This window comes from Thunnus maccoyii, chromosome 16 (genome assembly GCF_910596095.1).
Source record: "Thunnus maccoyii chromosome 16, fThuMac1.1, whole genome shotgun sequence".
Taxonomy (NCBI): domain Eukaryota; kingdom Metazoa; phylum Chordata; class Actinopteri; order Scombriformes; family Scombridae; genus Thunnus; species Thunnus maccoyii.
The window spans coordinates 10,791,823-10,813,760 of record NC_056548.1 but is presented as its reverse complement, the minus strand read 5'-3'; the positions used below and the strand labels follow the sequence as shown (position 1 = coordinate 10,813,760).

Below are 21,938 nucleotides of genomic sequence, written 5' to 3'. Positions count from 1 at the left end.
GCTGGGCAAAAAGTGGTATTGTATGCCTGAATTAAATCTGAGACAGGGATGAAAGAGATTATAAGTGGTTTTACTGCTTTCATTATTGTTAATTTGTTCAGATTGACTACTCTGACATTTTATAGACCAAACAACTAATCGATTAATTGAGAGAATAATCGATAGATTAATAAAAAATAATTGTTATTTGCAGCCCTACTTGGCTGTGAGGCAGCTTCTCGTATCAGGAAAAGATAAGGTGAGTAACGTACACAAATGATCATGCTAATTAAGATAATGTTCAAATTAATAATATAAAGTTTGAACCTCTACAGCTCCATAACTGGGCAGACTCCATCTGCTGATGAAGACTGTATAATATACTTGAAAGCCTCAGAACAAGTGGATCTTGAGACTGTTTCGTCATTAAGGACAGAACAGTTTGTTCTTGACCTTGTACAGTAGGTCTCTTGAAAGTAGTCAAGATCACCTTTAAAGCTGTCATAGTATAACAAAAAAAAATATAAAAACCCATTATTTTGATATCAGTATTATCAGAATTCATCTATATATCCCACCTTTAATATAACGCAAATCAAACATTTTCACGTGGAATTCGCCTCGCTCCCATTTTTTAAATAGATCAAATGTTGAATTACATAAAATCGACATTATGAACTCAGTAAAATATCAAATTTCCACTGTTTTCAATAAGCTCTTTCATACATTTATAATACTCCAAATAGTTTGTAGTTATAGTCATATTCTTGCTTTTCTAATCTTCAGCACAAAACTATGAGAACTAAGTATTCGGATCCCACTTTTACAATTGTTTGTATGTGTATGATGTCAAAGCATTTCAAGGACAAAGAGTTAAAGCAAAACAGATTTTAATAAACACTAAAATATACATCGAGGGACACTGTTGTTTCACTGGATATGGACAGCAGACAAAACTATCCCTGCTAATGGCTGCCCACCAACATGTTGATTTGTAATCATTTGCTTCTGTACAGGATTGCAATAAGGTCCATATATAATATATTCCTTTCTGCATCATTCATACAATGGTGTGTCAATCACTCAAGTCAAAATCCATCCCAAGCATCGTTCTCTCATTCGCTGTCATTGCTGTCGCTGTCTGAATACATCCCCAGCAGGCTGAGAGATGATGAGCCGTTCTGTGTGGTTACAGGCTTTGAAGCATTAGTGGAGCCAGCAGTCGATGCCTTTGAATCTGTAAAACAAGAAACAGGATGACTGTCTTCTAAATCATATGCTGACTTTTCATTAATAATATGAACAAGCAGCTAAAGTCAGTTGTGTGTCCCAAAAACTAGAGATCCTAAACAAGCCATCATGTAAAACTGTGAGAGACACTGATGTGTTACCTGATCGTGAGGAGAGAGCAGCAGGCGCAGCCACTGGACTGGGTTTATTTACAGCTGCTGCTGGTTTCTTTCGTACAACCAGGGATCCTAGTGCCCCACCACCACTCAGCGTCCCCACACTCCTCTCCCAGCTCTCCACCTTGGCCCTCTTCACTCCTCCAGCTGAGGTTCCCTGTGAAACACAGCAAGAGACAATCTTCTTTACCCTCCTCACACCATCTTCAAGTTGTCGTGTTTCAGCATCCAGACTGAAAGACTACTATCGGATGGACTGCCATGAAATTTTGTACAGACATTCATGGTTCCCTGCTGACTTGTTATGACTCGTGATCCCTGACTTTTCATCTAGTGCCATTAGCAGGTCAAAATTTTCACTTACCCAGTGAAACATCTCAAAATCTGGCTCCAATTTGGCTAAAATGCTCATAAAGCTTCTAACATGGGTGTAGGGTCTACTAACACTTCACATACTGTTTCTTATGAAAGTCCTAAACTATGTAAGAAAAATGACAATGGCAAATGGGAAGTATACACAACAAGACAAATTATCTGCATTTTATATTACTCATCCTGCAAGATTTTTGTCTCTTTATGCAGTAAAAATAAGATATTTCCCTATATTGAACACACTAACATTTTAAAGTCCTTGAAATTTAATTTTCACTTTTCCATACTTTTGTGGGACCTGAGGGTAGTTTCTATGGTTATCTGAAATTTCTAAAAACAACCAGTATTGTTCCATATAGGAATCCGACAATCTGGCACTCAAACAAACCTTGACAAAGATTTGCAAATGCCATTCGCACCAAATTATTTGCACAGCATTTGATCAGGGACACATACTTCATTGAATATCATATGTACCTGTGCCTCTGTGGGTTTGTCAGTGGTGAGAATGTCTGTTGGTTTGTCTGTACTGGACCCCTGTGACTGTGTACTGCTGCTCTCCTCCTCACTCTCAGAATCACTGTCTCTGAGTCTTTTCACAAGGACACGATCCAACATCTCTCTGTGAAACAAGTGACACATTCAGTTTTGAGTTTTTAGTGACTATAAGACGAGTTAACATTGATTACGAGAAGAATACACATGACAGATAAAACTTATTTAGACACGTAGGCACAGATCACACTCACTTTGTTTCTCTCTCATCCTCTTCTTTCTCCCTTTCCTTCTCCCTCTTCTCCAGCTCTCTGTACTTGTCGATCATTCCCTCGAAATCCACCTGAGCCTGTCTCTGGTTCAGCTCCTTCAGCTCCTGGAGGTTTTCCAAAACCTCCATCTCCATCTTGGAATCCCGTGTGCGGTTCTCCAACACCTGGTCGATGAGTGGGAAACGATCAACTCCTCGTTCCCAAAGCCTGGATACAGCTCAATAACAGTAGCTGATGTTTACACACTGACCTTCATGGGGTTGTTCAGTTCCTCCTCTTCCCTCTCCTGCTGGATTCTTTTCTCTTCTTCCTCAATAAGTTTCTCTGCTTGGAAGTTTCGTGTCGCACCGTGCTCCATGGAGTAGTCTGTGTTCTCTGGGTCGGTCTGTAGTCACAACATGAAGATCATTCAGACATTAAACTGACACAGTTCTATATTTAACTTTGTCCTATTTTAATAAATGACACTATAAGATTCAAGATTCAAGAGACTTTATTGCCATTTGCACAAGGACAGGATACATGAACATTGGAGTTTTTGTACGGTTCACTCAGTCAGGTTAAAAAAACAAAAACAAATTTACAATAAATTAAAATTGGATTGAATTTTTAATACAGATCCGAGCATCTGATCCGAAGTCTGAGAGATAATACATTATTTACAACAGTTATTAACAGCACTCTTAACAGCTTCTAATGATGTAATGACGCAGCAGTTGGAAAGAGGTGTTGCACAGTAAGAGAAGCAGAGCATTAAACACTCACCTTAAACGTAATCTCAGCGAGACACCGAGTACATTTGATGTAGAAACGGAAGATGGGCAGTCCCATGTACAGTTCATTCTGAACAGTCTCCTTTCTTGCATTGAACTTCTTCCCCTTATAGATGTACTCACCACATGTTTTACACCTGCAAACAAGCAGAGAGGCAACACTAATGACACCACAGCCACAGGATTGATTCCAGTAATCACCAAGAGGTCACAAAGACATACAGTAGTTATTGCATTGTAGCATTACTGGGATCCACCAAGAGAGCTCAAGAGGAGCTTTACTTTCTCTGACAACTTGTCAAACACAGAGACAGCATTTACTCATTCAGTTTTACAATGTATTTAAATAAAGAATATCCTCCATCTCAGTGGTGTATGGAAGCACAACCAACCACATGATAAAGAATCATATGCAGAAATTGCGCCGCATTACAGAAAAATTGCTGGAATCTGAATTGTATTATGATTCTACCAAGATTAAAGATGCCTGCAGGTGGGATCGAACCATGACTCAGAGAAGAACATCAGAATGATCAGGTTTTCAATAAATAACATTTTAAATAACACTTGCAGCTCTGACATTTGAAAAACAGCAATATGAAAGACAGAGTAGTTTACCATGATGGTACATAATAAAAATATTGACAAACATGAAATGACATTTGAGGGCGTCATTTCGGGCTTTGGGAAACAGTCATTGACATTTTTCACCATTTTCTGACATTTTAAGGACCAAACAACAAATCAATTAACCTCGAAAATAATCAACAGATTGATTGATAATGAAAATAATTGTTAGTTGCAGCTCTAACTTCTACTTTTGCACAGTACTGTGTTGTAACACTTATGTTGTTTATGTTTACGTATTGCAAAGAGCTCATTAAACAGCGTGTTAAAAACTCGATCCAGCATGATGAAAGGTGAATCCTGAAACACTCACTGACACACATGTATTAGATAAACGTACCTCATGTTGAACGGAGCCATCAATCTGACCACATACTGTCGATCTTTGGGGAGTTTAAGTTTGGGGATTTTGGATGGATCAAAATCCGGAGGGTAGTATTTCTGCAGAGGAGAAAGCGCATATGTGAATTGACTCAAACGTTACTAACAAGTCTGAACTTGGAACAAAACTATCTAAGGCAATGTGACCAATAAAGTATGATTTGTTGACACATGATGTGTTTTAGAAGTCAATATGAGCAGTTAAGACATTATATAGTAATGAACACGACCTCACTACTTTAACTTATAGCTAACGGCTAACGTTAGCATGCTTTATTTCTTTAGCTCATACGCCACCGTTGACTATTTTAAACTACCCTACAAGAAGTACACCGTTGGAGGTCATATACTTACATTCAATACTTTTCTTTCAGACATTGTTGCTTTTGTTGTAAACTAAACGTGGAAAACAAACCGCTGAAAAGTGTAATTCTGTTGGAGGCACTGCTAGCTACTAATCTGCATTGTAAACTTCCGGTTGTCACATTTGTCAGTTTCCGTGCCTCAAAGTGAGTTGCTGCCCCCCTGCGGAACCACTGAGTACCTACGAAAACAAAACAAAACAAAAAATATTATACTCTTTTATTTAATGGCATTGAAGCGTCAAAACTATAATTAAAAATGTAGTATGGAAGAATATAGTTGAAAATTGTCAAAACATTATTAATCATCGTGCATTATTACAAATAAGGATTTTTCTGTGGTAATCTCTCCTTCAACAGGTTTAATTCAATAAAGTTGGAGTTTCTCATCTGATTTTCTTTTCTCATATAAAAACAAATCTGGGGCATGGTAGACACATGATAGCTTCATATTTATTGTATGACATTTTCTTTGAGCAGTTGTGTAAATCAATAGGACAATAAAAAAGGACTCTTTGGTTTATTCTCTAAGAATTTATAAACATAAAAGAATCCGATTGGACCTCAGAGTTAAGAAAAGTCTCATCTGACACATTTGTGGCCAAGAGAACATAATCAACAGTAAGAGGTGATGTTGGATAATATTTCAGGCACTCCATGCTGATAAATTGCAAACTAAAATTCCTCATTAGTTAAACAAGGGTGAAAGTAAAGCTTCTGTCACGGAAGTAACACCATTCCCATGGTAGATATTATAGAGAAATGTATTCGCAGTGGAGCATAGATTAAGTTAAAAACATATCACTTTTACAGACTACACTTATGTTACTTATTTCAACACTTCCTTGAACCTGTATCACAATTGTTCCTTTTTTATGGCTTCACTTTACATTTGATGGAAAATGATTGTTTTCTTGTGCATTATTTTATACACATGGTTAGTGGATTATTCCCTCTTCCCTCAACCAATATGTCCTCTTGTTGTTTTGTTTTTATTTTGCCCTCCTTACACCTTGTGGTGGAAACTCAGACAGTGTAAGTAAGACATGAATCACGGTTATGTCAAGATGTTTTGTGTAATTTAAGGTCATCACAACTTTGACATACTAACGAGGGACAGAAAGTCCAGCTCTAAAGATAAGAAGACCTTGTCACCCGCACCTTCTTTGTGAGTGTGTATAGGAAACTGGCTCTAACTAGAGATATTGAAGAACATAGATGCCCCTTTGTGACCTTGTTATTTTCTCTGCTTTTGCATAAAACTCTTGATCTGGTGTAGAACTTAAATACCTTGTGTGTGTTTTGCTTCCTGGTACCAGAATAAACAAATACGTTATGTAAGACAACGGAGACTGGCGAGTTATCATTTTATTCATCAAGCCTCCATGTCACTGAATAAGCAAATGAGTTATCAGTCACTGGGGTATGGTAAAGTTCTTAAATGAGATTTTAATGCATCTGTAATATCATATACTAAAAACTATACAAATCAGCATATTCACCTCCTTATACATGTTTTATTTTATGAATATGTTTTGTTCATTTTTATACACAGGCACTCACACACACAAAAAGAGATGAGAATGATTTTTTTTCCATTTATTTAATTCAACCTGAGTGAGTCACAGGCTTTATGTATTTACCACTGCCCTCATTTTGCTGATTTTATTTGACTTTCTCAGGAGACAGCGCAGGATATGATCAAAATGGTGGAGTAATGGCCTCTCAGGGGTAAAGCAATTTGTCAATGACATGGGGTCCCTGACATGGTTGATGTGCAAACACGAGCCTGCCAGCCACAGATATTGCTTTAGGGGTTGGTTAAGGTTATTCCTACACAAGGAAATTGGATCCTGATTACAGATTGGTGTAAATGTGGGTTAACCTGAGGTCTGATTTCAGTTTTATTGATCAGAGGTGACGTGAGAGGGTTGGTGTTCACAAAGGTTACCCTCCACAGGATGTAAGATGACATTATGTTTTAGATAAAGCTTTATAGCACAATGTCCTTTCTCGTTTGGATTTGACAGATTCAGATTCACAAATCAGTTTGGTCATGTTGCTTTTATGTACTGTATGTGGCGAGTTCTCTGTCTGATTCTGACACATCAAAATGACTCATCAATGAATCAGACATATGTTTACCTGAAAAGCTTGATTTGCATACAATAGACCACAGATTGTGTCACTTTTTCACCCAAATTCAAATTTTCCCCAATTAGATTTATGGCACAATTGAGGATTTGAAGCTTGAAATAAAGATACCCGATTGACCCCATCATTCAGCATGCATGGTAGACACTACTTAATCGAATATGTTTTGTAAAATGTAAATTCACCTTTAACCATCCTTCCTCTCATCTGGTCAGGTCCCTTCCTGTTATCAGCCAAAGATACAAAGGTGCTGAGCAGTGTCACCCGTGTCAAAGTTTCCATGAATATTTCAGAGGTTGGCTGATGTCAACAGCAGCTGAAAACCGCCTATAAAGAGGGGGATCTCTATACAGGAGACTTCAGAGACCCTCCAAACACCCAAGGAGCCTTCGCCAATTTCGCACTCTTCTCCACCCACCAAATAGAAGTCTCCTTCTGTTGAGCTTCAGCACCATGGTCAGCGCACGGGCTCTCCTCCTCGCGGCCACCTGCTGCTGCGCCTACCTGTGGCTCGCCCGTGCAGAGGACTCCTCGTTGGAGACGCGCGCGTTGGATTTCCCGCTTAAGACCCAACAGGAGAAAGACCTGGTGAGAAATTTATAAGGGGTAATGGTGTGATATGGGTCAACTGGATGGATGAAGGCCGTTGGTGCTTTGGACGAGAGTCGATAAATCAGGTTTCATTTTTTTCTCTCTCACAATTTTAATCTGTAATGAATTTTTTCTATGCAGATTGACGCTTTGCAAGAAGTTCTGGAAAAGCTGAGGAGCAAAGAGATGCCCTTAGAGAAGAAACTGGGCTGGCTGCCGTCGGTGAGTACACTAAATTAGAAATCATCAATCTGTTGTAAAATATTTGATTGCATTTTTAATAAACCTAATATAATTTGGTTTATAATATCGAGAAACATAGCAAGATCAGACAAGTCTCTAAAACACTTTCTGATAAGCTTTTGAACTTAAAAATCCAAATAAACTTTGTTAGTTTTATAGTTTTATTTGTTTCACACACATAAAGACAAACACATGAATTAAATATAAAAAGTACTTGTGAGGGTGTGGTAGAAACCTGTAATAGCTTACATGAAAACCACACCCAAAAGACATACAAAAGGTAAAATACTTCATATTTACTGTGCGTAAATTCCTACGTTCAACGGACTGGAACCAAGTAATATACATATGATTTTGTAAATATTCGTCTTTCAAGTTTGATCCAATAATAAGTCTACAATTACAGTACACGTCCACATTTTCATGACTTTATTTTGTTTTTTATCATTACAGTGTGACGCAGGGGAGCCATGCGCCGTGCGTAAAGGCGCTCGTATCGGCACGCTGTGCAGCTGCCCCCGGGGGACTTCCTGTAACTTTTATGTTCTAAAATGTTTGTGAAGGAAAAGGATAACGAATGTGCAAGAAACACAAGAGGAAGTGACAGAAAGAGGCTATAATCCCTCCGTAATGTGAGATAAGACGGGGAGGGTCGCTAATGTTCACTGTGTGATAAAAAAGTAAATAAAAGTGCGATGTGGTATGCGATTAATAAAGGACGTCTTTCTTTCATAAACCTGGATTAGGAAATGTTGGAATATTGGTTTTGAATAGGTGTAAAGGTCTGCATGCATCTGTCTCTGTTTTTTCTCTGATGATTGTGACACAGGGGGAAGTTATTTCTGTTTGATTGTGATATCTTGTAACAGACTTTGAATGTAGTTTTTTGTGATAAATCCAGGTTTTTTATTTATTATTTTGTTTGTTTTTTTGTTTACGGGAGAAGATGGTTAGTTATCCTAGCACTGGTTTCTAAATACATTTGTATGAGGAAGTCGATAAATAAACCAAATTAAATTCAAATGTGTGTGTGTGTGTGTATGTTCGTGACTCTCTACAATATGAGAGATAGACTTGGCAAATTTGCTCTATAATTAAAAAATGAATACAATAAATAATATTAGGTCTGCCACAAAAATGAACCACCTGACTTGTAAACATAAACATCACTTGTTGGTTATTTGCTTTAGATTAAATGTGTACCCTATAACACAGAGACAAAAGAAAGACAGAAAGAAATATACTGATTCATTTTACCACGTGTCATCAATAATTCAGCCTCTTCCTACACATTCACTAATGTACGCCTGCATTCCTGCACACCAGCTGTCATCTCTCCACAATAAAAGGCGCTGTCGGGCTTTTTTCAATGACATCACACTCAAGTCTACAACATGGCGTCCAGCCGGGTGCTGGGGAGGGAGGTCCAGGAGGAGCCGAGCCGCGCTGCGACCGTAAACCGCGACTTCTGCCTCCACAAATACTCCTTGCTCATCATTATAGGACGGACGGCTCATATCACACAGACCGGACACATCATTGGGGAGATTGTGCGAGGTACGTTTATTGCAACACGCCTCTTTTACTGCATGACGCTCTATATATGCTGATAAAAAATATATACATACAGTATATATGATGCCTGCAAGTTCTCGTCGCCTAAATACCCACCGAAGATGCTACACTGACCCCACTGCAGTGTTTATGTAATTTTATCCACCCTACTGACCGAGGAGTATGCGTCATCTGGCGATACTCCACCATCAGCATCATCCCTGTGGGTACATTATAATTAAAAGCAGTCTGGAGCGGGTCGTTTGTCTTTTTCCTCAGTAAATCGTTAAGGACGAGCTTCTGGGGAAATGTTGCAGGGCGGCTATTCAGTCAACACAGAGCCACTTGTAAGCGACGTGCTATCAACCATTAACCCTTATCTACAGCAGTAACTGTGGGTATAGACACTGTAGTAAACAGTGTATGGCGTGCTATAATGATGCATTACAGTCTGTGTTGTGCTGTGTGAGTACAGTTTTTGGAGAAGTGTGACTGAGTGCATGAGAGGAAGAACAAACTGTATAGGCGTTATATAGATAAGGGAATAAAACGGAAACACGATAGAAAAGAGATATTCATCACTATCATTAGGCCAATCTGCATTTCGTCACAGTCCTCTGAGAAATATTTGCATCAACTTTTCATGAGCTAAGAGAAACCTCCCTGTTTTTAGCTGTGTCACAATGCATTACTATGCAATCGAATGTGTTTTTTAAAAATGGTTTATGAATTCTCTTCACCCATAAAAGAGCATTTAATCCTTCAGTTTATCTTAAAAAATACAAATTTCAATAAACAAGGCTTTCACTGGAGTATGTTCTCGTTTTTCTTCTTCTTTTATGCTATGTCATAGAATTTCTTTTGCAAAAATGACTATAACCCATTCATATTTGAACTTTAACCTGATATAATGTGAAGAAAGAATGAGAAAGAGTTGACTCATGTGACCGTATGACTCTCATGTCTCCAGGTATTCGGTCATGGGACGTGGACTTAAAATCCTGTAACCTAAACCTCTATCTCCAAGAATTTCTCTCCCATCACACAGCAGCGTTCAAGGGTGCAGGTAAGTAACAGTGTATTCATGTGAGTGGTCCTCCTCGCCCATACTCTTTGACCCTTTATCGCCTATAAAACCGCCGTTCCCATGGTAACTCGCCAGCTCGGCCCGTCTGGGGGTCAACAAGGAAGGAAGGAAGGAAAGTGGAGGAGCAGTCGGGTGATTGTTAAACATGGGTGGGTCCTTTGGACAGAAAACAATGGAGACGCACAACCAAGCCGTGCCACCTCTCTCTCTGTATGTGACTTTTTAGTACGCAGAGCCAAAGACAACCAGGCACAGGGAAAATAAGGCAGACAAACATCAGAGTCAGACAGTCCTTGCACTGCTGAGCTGTGAAGTGAGATGATGAACACAGACAAGAACAGACACGTCTCTCTTTAGAGAGCACAAAATGGCAGCCAGAAAGGTTGCATGTATGTGATAAATTCTATACTGTCATGAATTTGTTATTGATACTGTATAGACCTTGTGTTATTTTGGATTGCAGGGTTTTGTAAAATGGAGAGATTTGCCATTTTGTAAAAGATGGAAGATGAAATAAAAAGAAGTGACTGTGAAGAAGTGTTATATCAAACTAACATCCACACTTGTGCATGCCACAGTATCACACTGTCAAACTGGAAAGCATAAACATGTAGACTGTATATGTAAATGTAAATAGCCCTGCTATCCGCTCTGTAGGGCTGTATGTACAGGTGGCACTTTGAGCTAAATGCTAATCGGTACGCTGATATGCTTACAATAACAATGCTAACATGCTATTGGTTAGCAGGTATAATGTTTACCATGTTCATCTTAGTTTAGCATGTTAGTATGCTAACATGTAATAATTAGTGCTAAACATGAATTGCAGCTGAGACTGATGATAAGTGAAAACTTTGACTGTCAGTTAATTGGTTTTTCAGATAGTTCATATACAGTCCCAGTATTGGAAAAATTAAAAATTTGATGAAACGTTCAGGAATAATGAAAGTAAAGGACAGTTTATCCTGATGGAACATATCTGGACCAAATTATCCATCCAGCTGTTGTCGAGACATTTAACTCAAAACCACAAATGTCAACCTCATGTTGATGCAGGAGGAGAAATCAGGGGATCAAAGTCATTAGGATTCATTGTCTGGGTAACATGAATATCTGTACCAAATGTCATGGCAATCCATCTAGTCGGTGTTGAGATATTTCACTGGATAAGTGAAAACATTGCCTTGCTGGTGGCAGTAGGTAACAGTAGGATTCATACTCTGGGAACCATGAACATCTGTAACAAATTTAATGGAAATCCATCCAATAACTATTTCAGTCTGGACCAAAGTGGTGAACTGGCTGACAGTTGCCATCGCTAGAACCACATCACTAGCAGGACTAGAACTGTAATTCAGTGCAACAGCAAGAAAGGAATGGTAATTGCTTTTGCCTGCCTTTGTTTCTGACTTGACATGAAAACAAAGAAACTTTTGTTCATACTCGGGTTGTTATTTTCCAGTAGGCTGTGTTCGGCTCTGTAACATCAGATGTTCATTCAGTTCCCCTCAGAATGGATTTCCACTGCAGATTGCATAAACATGGCATCTCATCCTGAGACAGTCGCCCTGACTCAGCTGTTCCCCTCTTCTTCCTTCCTCTTTTTCGGTCAGGGAATTCCTCACCTACCCAGTTATCCTACTTTACTTTCTCTTTGACTTCTTTGAGTTCCCCTTCTATTTATTTCTGGCCTCTCGCTTACTTGTTCGGATCCTTCAGCTTGTTTCCTAACTTCCTCAGCTGTGACTTTCTCCGTCCCATGTTTGCTTCCCTTGGCTGCCTGCCTGTCTGTCTTTCTCTTTTCGAGCTTTTCTTTCTCTCTCTGCCTCCTCAGGGCAGAAGTATCTGCGCCACAGTACCAAAGTGTTGGACACTCAGGTGCTGATCAGTCCATCTCAGGAGCAGGTTCATTCTGAGGTGAGGGTAGAAATCCTGGATCCAAGGAAACTCTTGGGAAATAGTTGATCGAGCTATGTGTTATAAGGATTGAGTTTTTTTAAAACGAGACTTGGAACAAAGCAGGGAATATTATTTGAGATTTATGGTTTTGTTGTACTATCATGATACTCACATGATTGCACATAACATTATAGTTATCTGTATGTTTTCATGTGATTGTAATGGTAGCCTCGTAGTAAAAACATTTTTTAGCTCACAAATCTTTTTATATTAATGAAGTATACTGTGCATGACTCTTTATTTTTTTCGCTACTGCTGTGCTTTTAGTTATGATTATGGTTAATGGAGGAGTAAAATGACATAGCAAAATAAAAAATCTGTCTCTCTCTCTCTCTCTCTCTCTCTCGCCTGGTCAGGTGTTTGCTCTGCTGTCCAGGGAATCGGCTCATAAGCTGCTGATCTTGACTGGCCAGAGTGTAGAGGAAAGTGGAGATCTTTTGTTTCACCGAGGACTGTTCTCACCAAACCAGCTGAAACTAATACTAACAAAGCAGGTATGACAATGTCTGACTTATTTTATTAGCTTATTTTAGAGCTTCCCATATTGATTAACCTGTAGATCATCTTCTCAATTTGTCATTTGGTTTATAAAATGTAAAAAATATTGAAAAATGCCTTTAATAATTTCCCAGACTTAAAAAATGCTTGTTTTGTCTGACCAAAATTTTTTGATGCTTTATTTATGCCAATACAATATAAATGTGGTAAGCTAATATCAGTTGATAATATTGGTTGGACTCTGATTTATGGCAAAACATACAGTAAAAGAGAAACACTTTTGGGTGTATGCTGAGGAAATGCTTTCTCTGTAGTTCATAGATCAAGAGAGCTCTGCCTCCGCAAAGCTCAGCCTGACTCTCAGCTGTCCCAACATCGGCCAGTGGAGGAAGACTCTTTTGGGAAACCAGCCTCTGCAGGGTCCTTTCACCCTCCACATCAATCCCCCAGAGGTGCTGCCTGCCATGGAGGCCCTGGGGGAATTCACCTCCATCATCTCTGGCACCCTTTGCCCACAATCTCCCTTCGAGCTCCTGCCTCCTCCTACCACCGTGGGTTTCCTCAAGCTGTCCCGCCCTTGCTGCTATGTGTTCCCTGCTGGCCGTGGTGACTGTGCCTTCTTCGCCGTTAATGGGTTCACGATGCTGGTGGATGGTGGTTCGGACTCTCAGGCGTGTTTCTGGAAGCTGGTCCGCCACCTTGACCGAGTGGATGCGGTTTTGTTGACACACATTGGGACAGAGAACCTCCTTGGAGTCAACACCTTCTTGGAGAGGAAGGTGGCTGAGTTGGAGTTGCTCTCTGATGTCAAAGGTAAGAAGAAACAATGTGTTGATAATCATGTTGCTGATGTTCCTGCAGGAAGATGATGTGATGAGATTTCTTTGTAGTCATCTGTAGCTGTTCCAAGTACAAATTTCCTCTTTGTTTGTGTGTTTCTTTGTATCTGAACAGATGACTCATCTAAGAGGCTGATATCCCCAGAGCTTGGAGTTGTGTTCTTTAATGCCCCCAGCAGGTTGCAGGGGGAACAGCAACCTTGTGAGTGATGCATTAAAACTTCCTGTGGTACAGTACTGAAGTGAATAAGATAACTAAGCAGGGAATATCCCTCATTTTAATCACCTACATGTGCAAATATGATCAGATACATTTGTATGAAGATTTTACAAGATATATGAAGGACTGTAAGAGTTAAATGTATCCCGTGAATAATCCTGTCAATCCTTGAGGATTATTTTCCTTCCTTATAAAACATTTGCAAATCTGGACAATCAAGAGACAATTTGTTGCCTTTAGAAATAGTAGTTTGACAAAATAATCTTCACTCAGGGTCCATTTACTAGGTTCTTGTGGAGCTTTCAACCACATGTCACTAGGGCTGCAACCGATGATTTTGATTATTTTAATTATTGATTAATCTGCTGATTATGCTCTTGATTAGTCAATTAATTGTTGGGTAAAAATGTCAGAAAATAGTACAAAAAAATGCTGATTGTCTTAAGTTAGCATAAAGACTGAAAAACGGGAAACAGCTAGCCTGGCTCTGTCTTAAGGTCTTAAAATCTGTCTACCATCATCAATGAAAAGCTCCCTTATGAACACATTACAGTGTATCTCATTTGTTGAATGCAAACACTGAAGTGTAAAAACATCAAGTTGTAGTCTTTCAAGGGATTACGTGTGGGACTATTAATCAGTGATATCTTCCTCGAGTCTCAATTGTTTTATTTCAAATGTACATCTCATGTCCTTCCTCTGTGCATGTTGTCATAGACGTTTTTAAAATATTTTGAAACCTGCAATGGTTACATCTATTAGAAATCTGCTTCCATGGCTTTTGATGGTGCATTGATATGTTTTTGGGCATGCTACTGCTGCCAAGTATCAAAATGCATTACTGCCCTCTGCAGGTAGGAATGCTTATGGCATCACCCATGTGCATATGTACGTACATGTGCATCCTTGTGCGTCTGCTAGTAGAGCACAAGATACAAAGAAATCAGGGACGCACTCATCAAAATACTATAAAATATCAGTTCCACTAGTGGTTAAAAAAACCTTTAACTCATTATTGCCTTGTCATGGAGTAATGACCACCAATGTTTGGACCCCTACTGGATTTCTAAACATGAAAACAAAGTTATATGACAAATTGCAATCATGTAAAGCTGTCATTCCTTCTCTTGTCAGGTGTGGATAACGTACTGAAGAGCACACAGCAGGCAGCCCTAACCCTACAGTTGTTAAAGAAGTTAGAAATCAGACCGCAGCCATTGTTTCGACCGCAGGGGGCCCCCATTGAGCCGCTAACCCTGTTCCAAAAGATGGGAGTGGGACAGTTGGATTTATACATCCTCAACCCAGGCAAAAATGGCCAGGAGTACCAGACATTCATGCAAAACTGGCCTGACACAGTGTCATCAGCATCTAAATCCAATACTCTTCCCCTCACAGCCCTCACCTCAGTGTCAGCGTTGCTTGTGTGGCACCCAGCATGCCCCCAGGAGAAGGTGGTTAGGGTGCTGTTCCCTGGTATTACCCCACAGGCAAAACTGCTGCAGGGGCTGGAGAAGCTGAAGACCCTGGCCTTCCTCCAGAAACCCGCAGTGACCACTGGGGACCTGGAGAGGCTGGGGGAAGACAGAAAGGCTAAAAGGACAGAGAGTCAGGACAGTAGCAGGTCACAAGGGAAGGAAGCAACTACCAAACAAGGGAAAGAACGAGGAGTTAGAGAAGAGGTGCTGGTGAAGGAAAAAGGAAAAGTTTTAAATGGAGTTGATTTAAGAGATGTTGATAAAACCAAAATCAAAGAGACAGGTGTAAAGCAAAAAGCAACACTGTCAGAGAAGAATACTTCAAAGAAAGGAGGTGGTAAGGATGAAAAAAAAGAGAGGAAGACTGGCAACAGAGAGGAGAATGGTGTTACGAAGAATGATCAGGGGAAAAAGGATGCTGTCCCTTCCAAACCAAAGAATGAAAATAAAACTAAGCTCAAAAAGGAAGCAAAAAATGACTCTAAAACAGGGGTGAAGAAAATAAAGACACCATCTGGAAAGGAGGCAAATGATAGCAAGAAGGCACATGTAAAGACAGAATTGCCAAGTAACTCAGCAAAACCAGATGCTGGCACTGCATTAGAAATCCCAGAACCAGAGGGCCCTGATAGGGAGCAGCAGAATCAAAAACTGGAGAAAGAGCCTGAAGAGATACCCTGTGGATCCAAAACGTCTACCCCTGAGGATATGACTGATGATTTTCTCAGGCTCCAGGAGGAAACAGGAGGAGAAAAGACACAGGTGGAAACAGCAGATAAAGGAAAGCAGAAAAGCAGTGAGTCAGGAAATGAAAAAAGCCTGGGAGGTTTGAGCAAAGAAACAAGTAATGAGGCTGCTGATACAGCAGCTGAAGAGGCAACAGGTGGCGAAGGGATAACTAGAGAGGAGAGTGGTGATAATGGAGTGCAAGAGAGTGCCCAAACTGGAGAGAAAGCTGGAACTGCTAGCAAACCAGCAAAGGTTGTAGGCTTTCCCTCTCCTCTGGACAAGGCACCAAAGAGCGATCGCACTGTCCAGTTAGACTTGACCCCAACTGAGTACACTCTCCTGGATGGGGCTTTGAGAAACAGCCCTCCCTCGCGATCATCTCCAGAGAACCAGGCCCCCGTCAGCCTTGAGGAGGAGACCGTGGAGCCTGCCTCCCCTGACTCACGCCCCAACAGCGCAGGCCATACTCCCTACTGTCTGTCCCCGGATGATGTGTGGTGTAACAGGGCTACACTCAGCAGGTTACAGGCCCAGATGGGCGACTTAGAGTCAACTGATGTCAACCAGGCAAATGAATCATCCAGGCAAAGTGAGGGGCAGCAGGGCCAGCCCAAAAGTGCTCAAGAGAGCCACACAAACCCCAGAGAGAAGCACCTGAGTTTCCTTTCTCTGGGTTCATTAAAAGAAGGAGCCTCTGACCCCTCTCCCTCTGTGGCCACCACCACCACTACACACTCAATGCCAGCAGAGGTGAGCTCGCCTCAGTCCACAGAAGTAGATGAATCCCTATCCATGTCCTTTGAGCAAGGACCCACAACTGTGAGCCAGAGAGAGTCTGATGATGGTATTCATCACTCCAACGGAAGCCATTTTGTGGGGATGTCTTTACCAATGAAGAAGCCTCCTAGATCTTTAGGTCCAGAGATGGGGCGGCCTCCAGCTCCTAACACCCTCCATTTTGAGGGGTCAGCTCATGACGTGGACCTATGTCTGGTTTCCCCCTGTGAGTTCAAGCATTTCAAAGTGCCCGACTGCAGCTCAGGTGCCAGCGAGCCCTCTAAAGGAGCCTTCGGTGCACAGCATCACGGCAATAACAATAACCCCAGGGACATATCACCCAGTGAATCAAATGCCCCTGTCTGCATGGAGGACTGCCCGTCAACCACAGCGGATGGAGCTCTGGATTCGGATGAGGACGAGTCGTGCAGTGAGCCGACTAACTCCCCTCACGATCTCCATGGCAGTCAGACTCTGCCCCCGGACCCTCTTCCAGCCCCCCTCAGGGACAGTCCACCCCTGCCTCCACATCCTGACGCCTCCATGCCTGTTCCTCAGTCTGACACTGATGCTCATGGAAAGAAAGCAAAAGCCACTGGCATGCGAGGGAAGAAAACACCAGGGGTGAGTTTGTTGTATTTGCTCAGAAGAAAAATGATGTCTTTGTTAATATAGTTCATCATGAGTTCATATTCTGTGTATTTAGGCTAAAATTTTTGGTCAGTAAATGGTTTTATTGTGGCTATAAGCAAGCCTTCTTGATAGTACTTTCTTAAACCAAATATGCTGAGAAATCATAAAGCAATAGGATTTCATTCTCAATGCACAGGAAAGGTTTGCGCTATTTTTGAAAAATCAAAGCTACTGTAAGCTACTTTGACATGACAGTTTTTAACTAGGTCAGGTCCAGAGTAATGTTTTTTATTAGTTTGCTTTTTTCTGCCCCAAAAAAGTGAATTAAAAGATAAATTAAAGGGAGCACTCTGATGGTTAAGGTGCATACCACATAACTGCAACATCCTTGGATTGACTCTAGCCGGAGAGCTTTGTTGCATGTTATACCCCCTTCTCTCCTCTCGTTTAATGTCTGTTTCTATACTGTTTCTGCTTCTTTCATTTTTTTAAAAAAAGGGAAAGCAATAAAATATTGCAAAAGTTAACATCTTCTGTAGTTTTAAACCATTTAAGTTAAACCATTCTTTTACGAAATGGGCAAGAAGATAAAGTTAAGTTAAAGCCACATCCTGGAATTTAAGTTTTGTACTTTAGTACTGCTTTTACTCTCCAAAGAGTACCTTTAGTGAGGAGATGCTGTCTGGGAATATCATCCTCATCTTGTTTCTGACACTGGCGGCTTGAGTCAAGTCTAACGCTGAACCTTGTCAAAAATGTAATTTTACCAGATTTCTGAGGGCTCCCAAAGACCAGGCTCAGGGAAAACCAGGACAAGTGGAGTCACAAAGGCAACCAAGGATAATGTTGCATCTACACGTACGCCTTCCTCCAGCACCCGCTCAGCACCAGCAAAATCATCTCCCAATACAGGTATCCCTTTTCCTCTCTCTTTACTTAACTTGTAACTTTGAAGGCTTAAGTGTGTCTACTGTTTCTTTCCACTTGGTGTCTTGGTATCATCAGTTTCAGACAGCAGTTTCTCCTTACTCCTCTGTAACAGGCTCGAAGTCTACCGCTGCTGGAGAATTCAGTATGTTCGTGGACCTGGCCTATATTCCCTCTGGAGCCTCCTCTTCCACAGTCAGTGTGGACTTCTTCAGATGTGTTCGATCCTCTTGTTACATCATCAGCGGTGACAGTCCGGAGAGGGAGGAGCTTATGAGGCATACGCTGGACGCACTACTGGATGGGAAGATATCCTGGTCTGACCCTATGCAGGTAAAAAGACACACATAATTAGATACATGCACGGTACAATTTACATTAAAGCTGGAGTGCAGGACTTTTGTCTCCCCCTTCGGGCAGTGAGAATAATTACAAAAACACTGTCTACACATGTTTACGTCAGAGGCTCCACTTTAGCGTACTCTGTTGCTACTATAAAACGGTGGATAAATTGTTTTGATATCGATGAACAACTGAAAGTGCTGGAGGTCAAATGTAACCCTTCAGAGATAACTTTCCTTCTTTTTGTACACCCATCCCATTTCTCTAGGTGACAGTGATCCCTACTTTTGAGTCCGTGTCCATGCAGGAGTGGTACCAGCAGACTCTGGACAGACAGAAGGAGCTGGGCATCACCGTCCTGGGATCCAACAGCACTGTCGCCATGCAGGACGAGACCTTTCCTGCCTGCAAGATAGAGTTCTAAAGGCCGAGGAGATGAGGAATCTAATACTAGGAGATGGAGAGTGAGGCTGAATATTTGCTAAATGAGGAAAATGTGAGTGTGAGAGAAAGAAAAAGAAAGAGTTGAGAGCTGAGGGAGAGACAGAGATAGAGTTTAAAACAGAGTAAAGGGGATCATGGGGTCCCGTAACTGAGTCAGCAATGACATCGGGCCCTCAACCAATCCCTCCTGGTTTATTACGTCTTTGTGGATTACTTTTGCACTAAAAAGCCCTTATTTCTCTCTTCATCCTAACACCCAGTTTTTCAAGGAAAACACACATCCCTGTGGAGAGTATTGCATGTATTCTTTGACCCATGACCCTGTGCAGAGCAGGAGAGGAGAACACACCAGTTGCAAGAGAAGCCTGTTGGGCTGCGAGAATGTAGATCCACATGAAAGCTGATGTTGTAGATTAGTCAGAATAGTTAGCATACACGGGGCACTATGTGTAGGCTTGATTTCTTAATGCATTCAGCACTGAAGTGTGATAGTAGTCTGTGTTTCTGGGCACATTTTGCTGCTTTTAATGCAACATTTACAAGTCCGCTTGAGAGGAATTTAAAGATTATCCAGCAAATCAAACCACTACTACGGATTTCACCTAACAGCAAACCTGTGTAAGCTTTTGTTAGTGAGAGCATTGCATTTCTCTTAGTTCATAAAATTATACTTTTCTGATCAGAAAATGTCTGTATTGTAAAAAGAAAGTCTTGCATTGTACTTTCAATTAAATCACATTCACAGTGTACAGTCAGGTGTGTGTAGTGAACACTGTAAGCAGACATGAGGTGAACTGTGCTGTGTGTTGTACCTGCTTTAAAAAAAAAGTATTGTGCCACTGTGGCTTCACTGTAAACCTTGAGATCTATGCTGAGCAAACAGACTCTCAGAAACACTTTGACCTAACGTGATTGTCTGCCGTGAATGAGCGATAATCTGAGATTGCTTAATCTGAGTGTGCAAAGACAAATCTGTCAACAGGGATTAGAGTGCCAGATTAAATTTAATAGCATTACAGCAATCATCCTATTAAAGGCGGTACTGTAATTGTAATCTATTACAAGCGCTTCAAATCATACTAATCAGGAACTGGACAGCAAATGCTTTCGTGGAAATGCCTGTTATTTTTTATGTTAAAGGTGATGACATGTATTTTGATTGGCGATATACTGTAACTATACAGTATATTGTGGACAAATATTTTGCACAGCATGAATTGATGGTTTAGTCACAGTAATGGCAGCTTTTCAAGGTTTAGTCTGTAAATAAGAAAGAAACTATTGAAATCTGATTCTATTTATATTTGAAGGCAAAGTAATCATGAAAATGAAAGTCATCAATTATCACACCACTGAACTGGTGTAATTAAATGCACTACAGTACACTGTAACACTTTATTTTACAGGTTCATAACTTCCTAGAAATTTTAATGGAATAAACTGTCATTTGGTTAATTCCAATTAATTTCTAGCATATAATTTAGAATGTACAAAGTCAGCTGGACATGCAAAAATGTCAAATTTGTTCATAAAGGTAAGCATACAACTTTTTTTTCAATGTCTTTTAATAATAAATGAATAATGAATTAATATTTACTTTCTTTCAAGATAATTCACATTTATTTATACTCTCAACACAACTAGAAAAAGCTCAGAAACTCAGAACCTCGCTTCTGTTTTTCTTGACATTAATACCAAGTAACAGATTTTTCCTCAACTTTATAGGAAATGTTTAGGAAATTACAGACCTGTAAAATAAAGCAGTACTCTGTACACTTAAAATGCAATTTCAAGTGAGTAAATGGAAATTTGTAATGTAATGAATTGCCTTGAAGCCTCTCCAGGCCTGCCTGTCAATTGTTTTTCCTTACATTTCCTTTCACCCCACTCTGGATGTCCAAGAATGGCTTGTCATATTCTGGTGAGATAAATGTTTTGCCTTTTAAAGGATTAATTCACACAAATGTGAAGCTGGCATACAGAATTCCTTCAGTACCAAAGCATGAGAGCACAAAGACACCACTGTCCATATTCCTCTCCTTCTGAATGCTGCCTCCAAATACAGAAAATAAAATGTAATGTGTCGTTTTAATTCAGTATCTCTAAATGATCTGAAAGATATTTTGTAATGGTATAAATGCACTGTTAAAGTTTCATCGTGGAATTGTACTTTCCTGGAGAAGGATGCTAATTAGTTTTATTTTGTGTAATCATCTCTTTTTTTGTCACTTTCTGTCTTTTTTCAGCAAAATTCTCCCAGGTAAAATTTTTAAATTGGAATTGGGGGGGTTGAACTAGATTTGTAACCATGGGCAACAATGACTTGAACCCCAAAATAGCCAAGTGAACTGTAACTGTGTGTACGTGTCCCGCATGTATAAAATATGTACTGTATGTCGTTTCATTCATGATATTCATGAAGACAGAGAGCAAAAGCATTGTGAGAGAGTGGAGGCAGAGCAGCGTGGTCGGATGAAAACCGTTCACTTTGTAATTGTCTGTGAGTACATGCAGTACCAATGTCAAAATGTGTGGGGTTGTGGAGCTGGGAGTAATGTATGAATAAAGAATGTGCATCACCATTCATCACGTTTGTTGAAAGTCATGCAAATGCAGTTGTTCAGTGACGCAGCCTTATGGACGTTGAATTTGTTGCAGCTCAAAACAACTTAATTCCAGAGGCATTTTCTTAAAAACATTTCTTCAAAGGCTGAGGGCAGATTTTCAAAAAAGATACTCCTCTTACATTTTCATGATAGGATGTAAGAAAAAACACAAGATAAACCTTCATCATCA

At 40.3% G+C, this 21,938-nt stretch overlaps 3 protein-coding genes across 3 annotated transcripts; 2 read left to right on the top strand and 1 right to left on the bottom strand.

Annotated features, from left to right (window-relative positions):
- Positions 1–852: 852 nt before the first annotated feature.
- yju2 (YJU2 splicing factor homolog) lies at positions 853–4,799 on the bottom strand. The gene is made up of 8 exons (XM_042388532.1): positions 4,660–4,799; positions 4,265–4,365; positions 3,290–3,434; positions 2,775–2,909; positions 2,507–2,688; positions 2,235–2,379; positions 1,371–1,542; positions 853–1,216 (listed from the first exon to the last, which is right to left on the bottom strand). Exons 1-8 carry the CDS (start codon positions 4,681–4,683, stop codon positions 1,095–1,097), a joined length of 1,026 nt encoding a protein of 341 aa, XP_042244466.1. The 5' UTR covers positions 4,684–4,799; the 3' UTR covers positions 853–1,094.
- Positions 4,800–7,026: 2,227 nt separating this feature from the next.
- Positions 7,027–8,615, top strand: LOC121881267 (cocaine- and amphetamine-regulated transcript protein-like). The gene is made up of 3 exons (XM_042388965.1): positions 7,027–7,409; positions 7,554–7,634; positions 8,109–8,615. Exons 1-3 carry the CDS (start codon positions 7,275–7,277, stop codon positions 8,214–8,216), a joined length of 324 nt encoding a protein of 107 aa, XP_042244899.1. The 5' UTR covers positions 7,027–7,274; the 3' UTR covers positions 8,217–8,615.
- A 3,435-nt stretch (positions 8,616–12,050) lies between these two features.
- On the top strand, positions 12,051–21,726 carry LOC121880753 (microtubule-associated protein 1S-like). Its single transcript, XM_042388245.1, has 8 exons — positions 12,051–12,213; positions 12,612–12,749; positions 13,068–13,566; positions 13,708–13,794; positions 14,947–17,420; positions 18,200–18,341; positions 18,472–18,689; positions 18,967–21,726. The coding sequence occupies exons 3-8, from the start codon at positions 13,218–13,220 to the stop codon at positions 19,120–19,122; spliced, it is 3,426 nt and encodes a 1,141-aa protein (XP_042244179.1). The 5' UTR covers positions 12,051–12,213; positions 12,612–12,749; positions 13,068–13,217; the 3' UTR covers positions 19,123–21,726.
- Positions 21,727–21,938: the final 212 nt, after the last annotated feature.